The sequence below is a fragment of the Seriola lalandi genome, unplaced genomic scaffold, assembly GCF_002814215.2.
Source record: "Seriola lalandi dorsalis isolate HSWRI2012SDOR001 ecotype SW California unplaced genomic scaffold, Sedor1 jcf7180002054262, whole genome shotgun sequence".
Lineage (NCBI taxonomy): Eukaryota > Metazoa > Chordata > Actinopteri > Carangiformes > Carangidae > Seriola > Seriola lalandi.
In genome coordinates this window covers 653,942-663,058 of record NW_019524815.1, presented here as the reverse complement: position 1 = coordinate 663,058, position 9,117 = coordinate 653,942, and the positions used below count along the sequence as shown (strand labels likewise).

General features: G+C 38.3%; 1 protein-coding gene across 1 annotated transcript; it reads left to right on the top strand.

Moving 5' to 3' along the window:
- The first annotated feature begins 3,870 nt into the window (after positions 1-3,870).
- On the top strand, positions 3,871-8,786 carry LOC111654167 (uncharacterized). The gene is made up of 4 exons (XM_023405062.2): positions 3,871-4,132; positions 4,247-4,337; positions 6,000-6,171; positions 6,449-8,786. Exons 1-4 carry the CDS (start codon positions 3,934-3,936, stop codon positions 7,541-7,543), a joined length of 1,557 nt encoding a protein of 518 aa, XP_023260830.1. The 5' UTR covers positions 3,871-3,933; the 3' UTR covers positions 7,544-8,786.
- Positions 8,787-9,117: the final 331 nt, after the last annotated feature.

Sequence of the window (9,117 nt, the reverse complement as noted above, 5' to 3'; positions counted from 1 at the left end):
CCCCACCCCCACTTAGAATGACGCAAGGCGAGGTGAAGATGAGGGTAATTAAAATGTGGATGCTGTGCAGTGAAATGAAGCCAGTACAAAGACACACCTCGTCCCCAACAGGAAGACAACAACAAGAAGAGATGAAAATGGGGAAGGAATAAAACTGATCAGGCGTGTTGTCAGGCTGTAGAAATATGTAAACAACATACTGTTTCAGATGTTACTTTCAGCAAATGTTTCTCAGCTATAGAGACTGGGAACAGACAACAACTTTGATGCCCCGCGTACCGCTCTCTCTTTCACACACAGGGAACAAAGCGGTAGTGCGGAGCTTTGATTGATGCACGTAGCTCCAGGACAACTAGGGAAACAGGTGAGATAGTGGCAGCTCACAAAAAGAGAGGGGAATCAGATCCCAGTAACTGTACCATGGAAACTGCAGAGAGAGGGATTGGCAAAACCAGGGAGGGTGCAGATGGAGGAGTCACCTTGAGGGAGAGGAGGGGAAGGAGGGAGGTAAGGGACTCAGTGGCAATGCCAATTTGTTTCTTTTCAGGTCATAAGCTTGTAGATATTGAGGTCTAAAGTGGAGTGTGGAATTCACAATTGTAGAAAAAACATGAGATAACTGCTGGAGAAAAAACCTGTAATCCTGAAAAATATCTTCACAGGTGTCCGCTAGTGTTTGCATTATTGTGTTTGTGTTTCAAAACACTGTCAGTCTGCTCAGTTGGAGTCAGTGGGACTCTGGTCTTCCTCTCAGTGGAAGTGTGAGTGGAAATTAAATTATATTGATTGAACTTTCACACGCAGCAGATTGATTTTCATTCCAGAATATGAGTACACTCCATTAGATGTCAATGTAAGATTTATATACAACAGTGCTGTCCTGAAGCTAACATGGGCTCCTGTTTATGACAGCAACAGATTTAGGTTTGAGTTCTGTAGTGAGATATTAGAGAAGGAATCAAACAGCCAAAGTGAATGAGAAGGATTAATCACAGCTTTTCTTACACATCACTGATTATAAAGTCAAATAGTGTAAATTTGGACATTAATTGCCAGAGTTTATGTCAAATGGTTCTGTTATAAAATAGTGTCATTGTCATTTCACTGCTAGTTTGAAATTCTGAAAACTGAGTGACACAGCGGTGACATCTGCTGGTGGAGTATTGACACTGACTTAAAAGAGAAGCATGGTGATATTCTGTATTTTTCCTACTGTCAACAAATCCCATGAGAGGACCAAAACCAACAACAGACAGATCTGACTAACAGGTATTGTCTGTGTAGCCAAGGCCTTATGAAGCTTATTCCTCTGTGCCATAGAGCTCCACCTAAAAACGACACTATAGCAGTGCGTACCATTTTCATTTATTACAATGAACATGGGTTCTGCAGTTCATTTTGAGTCAGTCCGACATACACTATCGTGCTGCCATAATTACTCATTCATCAAAATGCTTTCGTAAAAATAAATTGTTTACTCCTATTTGAGTAACACTACAGTGCTTCAGTAGGAACCGATGGGCCACACACATTGTGGAATTGGAGAACTCATGTTACGATAAATGGACTGTGCTTTTTCTACTGTGTCAAAAATATCTTCAGTGAAAAACCTATGATGTATCCGTCCTGTCAAACAAAGAATATGAATCTGAACAAAAAGTTAATTGGACAAATAAATGGACACAGTAACAGTACGATTCACAAAATCCTTGGTATTAAGGAATAAATCAGGAACTAACTTCTGATTAAGAAAAGTTACTTGCAAACAGACTGTTAAAGAAACAGTTTGTATTATTTATTCCCAGATATCGATACTGACCCGACACATAGTGACTCCTTAATGCATCATTAATGCTTTACTCTCAATCAACTGCTAAAAGGCAAATAACTGCTGACACACATCACAGTTATTTATTGCCTTTGTTCCTCTATTCTGAGTAATTGAGGAACTGTAGCTCTGTTCACCGATTCACTTTCTATTACTTCAATGGTTATTGCTAAGGATTATGTATATCTTATTTTAAAGTATGGTGGATGGAGGAGAAAGCTCAAAGTGAGTACAAGCCAGGATCAGCAGGCCAGTTTCTACCAACAGTAAGCGAGAAGGAGAGAATTTCTGATGTTTCTGGAAAAAGGTTTTACTTTAGAAATGAATTGCTCACATATAACAGTGTTTTAAACTAAATCAAACTCAAGGGCACTTCAAATTTGTTGTATTTCTCATTGAAAAATGAAATGAAGGTGTATTTACACTTACAAGGCTGTTAGTGCAGTGGTGTATGTGGGAGGGTAGACAGACTAGCAGGTATTTGGATAGACACAAAGCACGGACTGAGGCATAATGGGTAACACAAATTCAACCAAAAAAGTGGAGAAAATATTAACAGGACAAATTAATTCAAGCAGAGGAAACCCTGTACTGTTGAAATGCTTAATGTTTTAAAGTGTCCTTGACTGTATTTGGGAATACGCACTGGCTTGGCTGATTATTGGAAATTATGTCCATAAAACCTTTTTGAGAAGACCAAGGACAATTCACTTGTTAAGTGCTGATAAGTCAGAGTGCTTGTTTGTTTTTTTTTTGTTTGTTTTTTTTTTTTTATCAGTGCCCTGTTTCACAGTTTTAATGCGTCGCTGTGAAGTGCAGGAACTAATCAAATCAATCTTAATCACCACCTAATGACATTGCAATTTTGATGTGATGATTTGTAGAAGCATTCTGTGTTTTGATAGCTGTTACCAAAAATAGTGCCTCCATTATTATTAACTGGGCGACATGTTTCCTGTTAAATGATTGGTTCACATTTTTAAGGTCTGTCTTAAAACAATACTCACATGCCAATGTGTACTTTGAAATAGTCCTTGGTTTGTTCCTCCTGTCCATAATGGCCACGAAGAAATTAAATACCTTCAAAAATGATTTCACTGTAAGTGATAGGGGACAAAATCCACAGTCGTAATTCTGTGTGCAAATGGGTTCTTAAGTTTCTTAAGTCTCAGTTTAAGACAATCGCCAGGCAGCAGGGGGAAGTCACAGACCGCTGCGGTCTGCGGAATCCCACAAGCACAATCATAAATCTACACTCACACGATTGTTTGGGTTTGAACACATACCCAACACCAGTCCACCCAGACCGACACGGACCTGAAAAGTAAAATACAACAAACAGACGGCCGTTAAGTATTGTTGTCTTGCGGTGTCTTTAACGTAAACTCAAATATCACACTTCTATGTCTGTACAGAACTAATGCCATTAGTAGAATTAGTCACACCAGGAAAAAACACAAAATAAAACCAGTACCCACCAATATAAACCAAGTTGTTTATATTGGTACCTATATATCTATATAGAGAGAGGTGTTACTTTATTTTGGTATTCAAGATTGTAAATAATTTTGGTACTAATTGATGTTGAAAGCAAGAAAGGTGAGGCTTCAAATGACAGTTTTGCAATTTAGAATGTGTGTGTCTTGTTTGAAGTGTGTAATAGTGTAATGATAATATTATGATATGCAGGTTCTCTTGTTAATCTATGCGATGAAATATTTGTGCAGTTAAGTAATTTGATCGTCTATGTTTTTTATACATAAGAGAGACAGAGACTCTTTCTATTATTTTTACTTTTACTACTAGTATATAATTGGTATTTATCATTTATTTAATTTTTAAAAGTTACGATAATTTGTTTGATAAACAGTTACAGTTTGTGCAGAATAGTGTGTCTTCAGTTATATCTGGGGCAGGTGGCTGAAGGGGAAATTTACAAGCTACAGCCGCCACTGCCTACACGGTTAAAACAAACCGTGCTGGATATTTAAATGAATGTATCCTCGAGGATGCGCGCGCTTCTTGGCAACGGAAGTTAAGTTTGTTGCTTCCGCCGACTTCCTCAACCAAAACTACACACTAAATCCAGGCACTTTTAAACTAAAATGCCGGCCTGTTGTGTGTCTGGCTGTAAAAATCGATATTCCCCAACCACCAAACTCAGATTTTACAGGATACCGTCCGGGTATCGGCCGTTTCAGGCCAACCGGAGACGTTTATGGCTACAAGCACTTCAACAAGTGAACTGTAGCGTCGAGGGGCTCAAAGGAAATGCTCGTATTTGTGGCGCTCATTTCATATCAGGTAAGATAAGATACACGCTACAATAGGTACTCGACTCGCTGGATTTGGTGCAAGATAATGTTTAACTCTGAAGCTGGTTAAAAAAAAACGTATGTGTCTGTTTTTGTTTTACAGGGGAGGCGTCCATGGACCACGACAGTCCTGACTTTGTCCCTTCTGTGTTTACTGTGTCTACTAAACAGAGCCCCAAGAAAAAATTGAAAAGGTAAGACACGTTAAGTAATGTTTTAAGATAAGTGGATGGACGATCGTAAAGTTCCATTTCCGCAGTGTATAAATACTTAAATGTTTAAGCAAATGTCCTGCATTAAAAATCTGATTTGAGTAAAAGTACACAAGTATTAGCACCAAAATGTACCAACAGTAAAAGTACTTATTATGCTGAGTAGTCCATTTCAAAACAATGTACGTAATATCACTGGATTATAATTATTCATGAACTAATGTGTATATCACTTAAATGTTGCTCCTGGTGAAGGTGGGCCTAATTTAACAATAGACCATTTGAGTGTTCGTGAACTATAAAACTCAATAAGAACTGATCATTATAGCCTTCATGAGAGTCGGAGTAATTGTAGGACTGTTGTATTAGGCAGCATTAGTTTTAGCCAGGTCTATCTAATAAATTGAGTATGCATTATAATTTATATGTTGAATATAAATCTGAATCTGCAAAGTAAGAAGTTGGAAACTAAGGTTATGAGGAAAGTAAATGCAGCAGAGTAGAAGTATAAAGCAGCAGAAACTGGAATTACTCAAGTAAAGTTTGAGTTCCTTAAAGTTGTACTTATGTACAGTACATGGTCACTTTCCTGCACTGGTTCATTTTCTATCAATTGTCATTGTATGTAGTGCACTGGGCCCAGTTTGTGGCTCTCATAGTAATACATGGGAACCACAAACTGAGTCTTACTTTGTAGTGTGCTGGCTAGAAAACCAACAGCACCAAAACATCACAAAATCTTAGATTATGCTGTCAAATACGTATAATTTCATATTAAATCATACTACTTTATTCCCTATGTGTTATTACATAAGCCTTACTCCTTGTCTTTTTGGCTGTGGAGGTCATTTGACTTCAAGACACAAATTCATGTACAACTGACATATTAGACCATTAATTGATCAGTCAGTCAGGAAATTAACTATTTTGATTATCAATTTGTAATTTCCGCCATTTTATAAACTAAATTGACTCTGGTTTCAGCTTCTCACATGTGAGGATTTGCTCCTTTTCTTTGTCATATCATAGTAAACTGAATATCTCAGTGTTTTGGGCTGTTAATTAGACATATAAATCAATCTGAAAACATTGCCTAGGAAAATTATAATGGGTATAATTCACAGTTCCTGACTTCTTGTAGTAAAAGCAATTCGTCAAGGAAACTATTTTTTGAGTTGGAGGCCTATTTTCATGGTAATTGATGTCTTGCACATGACTGAAGATTCAGTAACATGTTGTGGACCATAAATGGTGGGATTCTCAAATATTTCTGTACATATGTTTTGCTATTGAATAATTACATACCAGTCTCTATATACCTTTACAGAGCTGAAGAAAAGGTTGTAGTCCACCGTTTCTGTGAACAAATAAAACATACAAACATTGTTATTATTACCAAGCTGTGCAGTTGTCTTTACATCTGTACCATAGTAAACTGTGTCTGGGTAATTATACAGTGCAGTAGCTACAGTAGCTGTTACAGCCCTGCTGCACCAGTGTCTCTCATATCAGTCTTTGTTATTGCCCACCATCTTTATTGCGGTTGAAAAGAGCAAACTTTTCCTTTTCCACTTTGACAAGTAGATATATGTGATCCATTTACTCGATATTCAGATGAATTATTTTTCACAATTTTTTCACAAGATTTTACGGTCGTAGAAGAAAGTGCCACCGTAAAGCCAGTGTGGAAAATGAAGAAATAACAACTCCACCTGTAGTTGATTCTCCTGCGGGCATCCAGACGTCTGTTTTGAAGGAAACTGAAAATGAGCTTTCAGAAGAAATACAGACAGCATCAACCCCTTCAGTGCCAAAGGTAGCAGCTATGACTTAAAATCTTCATATGTAATTCTGTGTTACTATTGTGTTTAGAAAGCACACAAGTTTACTTTTGTGGTGGTGGTGGTGGTGGTGACAGTGGGAATAGTTGTTGCCAGATCATCAGAAGTAGAAAGATAACATGGTATTTATGTTGAGCACATTTTTCTGCAATATCTTATATTGCTCTAAATTGCTGTAAAGAAATGGTTCTCTTATTCTTTGAATTTCTATCTTCCATTTTCATAATCTCTTTGTGTGTGTGTGTTTTGTAGGAAGAGGAAACATTGAATGAAGAGGCTGAGGCTGAAACTAGAACCAAAGCAATCACATCACAAACAAAATCCAGCAAAAACAAGTCACCACAATCACTTAAACTACCAGCAGGCATCTCAAAACTAGACAAAATGAGTCCTGTTGTGCTCCTAAAACCCCTAGATCTACCAGCAGGTCGGTATCAGTACGAGCTTGGCAATCGGAACTTCACCGGTGTATCTCGGCTCGTGAAACACAAACAGCCGCATGAAGAACAAAGAGTGCAACAGTGTGTCCACACCGCCCGCAACAAGGACACCTCCTTTCCCTGCAACATGTGTGACCGACTTTTCACTACAAGTCATAACCTCAAGCGTCATAAGCTGCTGCATGTCAGAGACGGCAGGAAGTGCAGGAAGTGTGGCGTTCTGTTCTGTCGACGTCACAAACACATTTTATTCCTGCCACAGGCCGCGCCTGTAACCGAGTCTGAACAGGATTCCTCCATCGATGAGCTGCAAAATGTAGGCAGTGACGTCATGCCAGAAAACTGTCCGCTGCAGGAGTCTGAGCAGATACAGACTGATGACTTGGATGATGATGATGCTCAGGGCACCATAACTGAAACGCCTACGCTGACAACTACTGCACCTTTACCGACCCCAAACCCTGGACCTTTATCCAAGCCCTCTGAGGCCCCACCTCCAGCCTCATACACAAAAGTCGTAGTAGATGTCCCTGTACCAGAGGTTCTGAAACCTTCCTCTGTGCCGTGCCCACCCTCACCTGTACCCAGGGACTCAGAAAACCCAGGTACCTCATCTCAGCTTATGACACCCCTGCCTGACAAACCTGCAACCTTCAGTCAGCCCCTTCTCCCCCTGAATCTAGATCTCCCGTCCTCACTAAAGATCTTTTCACCTAAGTTCCTCACCTCAGCACTACTTGAGGTTAAAAGAAATTATGAATATATTTTAAACAAACCAAAAGTTGTTAAGAAGGTTATTGAAGTGAAGGAGGAACCGTGCGAGCTGCCGTTGATTACTCCAGATGAGCAAAGTGTTGAGCAAGTCAAAAAGGAAAGAATTGCTTATGACCTGGAGATTGAGATCTGATCTAAATCTAGTCCTTTAATTTCAGTTCCTCACTTTTAAAAACAGGCATTGAATCAGTTTTATACTTTGTTTAACTACAATTTGACCTTACTGTCAGATTGGCCCGTTTGCCTCAGTCGTAATGTTTCACATTCGACTATTACTTATACCAAGACTTGGGCTTGGCATCATAAAGCTATTCAGCTATTTCATCAAACACACTGGTGTGTTTGGTAAATACTACAACTAAAACGTAACCTAATTCGGGCTAATTTGTAGGAACTTATTATTGTGATATACTTTTGCTTTTCTATTGTTCATGTTTTGTTTGGTGTTCCTGTGATATATGTATCTGCGAATGTATTGCTGCACACTTCTCTACAATACCTGTTTTCTTTGGCAGTTAGCCCTAACCTTGCTCACAACGCTAATATATTTTAAATAGAAATGACTGAATTCATGCTGCTATTTTTTATTCAGTGAGAGCTCTATAGTTGAGATGCTGTCACATCTTAATCACGGATGAGGTGAAATTTGTTTTACCACTACAGTCTGGCATTTGTGCTGCAGGCTACATTCTGTACTTGGCAATTTGTGGAGAAATAATCAGCTTAGTCTGTGAGGAAATCCACTGTGCTATAAACAGGAATGATATGAAGATCATTATCCAACATCATACCTGATAACAGTAGTCACTGGATACACAAATGCAGCAATTCCAATATTTTGGATACACAAACATTTTTTGAGTGTGTACTAAAATCTGCAAGTGGTAGAAATCAGGATGCCTTGGTGAGAGATTAAACTACCATTCAGACTTTGTTTTCCCATAACAGGAATCACCTAACAGACTAAACTGTGAAAAACACTAGTACCCTCCCTGCTGTTTTGTAACATAGTTTGACCTGCAAGACTCTCGACTCATGTGACTTGTCAAACATATTGCCTCATATTCACAGTACTGTGTGAATCAGGTTTAAAAACAGTTGTTAACATATTAGCCTCCTGTTAATCTTGTCTGTCATTTTATTTTTAAATCAACTTCTTATCAGTTATTACAGTCAATCGACGACAATTTCATTACAAAGTATTTCCAAAATATTTTCTTTGCCTCGTGCTATAACTACTGTGTAGCATTGGGGCCTATCAAGACTACGATTAAAGCTGTCCTTTTTAAGTAGATAAAATCACAAACGATGTGTTGTTGGCCATGTGCCATCTGCTAAATAGATTCACTTAAATAGATGCACTGGAGTTGAGGGAACCTAAATGAATTGTAACTGCTCGATAAAGCATTTTATATTGAGCATGTTTCTTTAATTAATAAAGCCATTAGTTACAACTAATAAGCCCTTAAAAAGGACGACTTATTGCTTGCGTTATGAATTTACAGTTTAGCAGCCCGCTAAAGACAGAACTGCTGTTCTAACCAATTTTGATTAAGATAAATACATACATACATAACAGAACAGACACGTTCACAATACACAAATCTGTGATAGTCCTCGCAGCACATGGAGTAGCCTACACACTATTGCATATTAAATATACGAGCATATTAAAAAAAATTAAAATAAAAGATGAAAACCAGATGT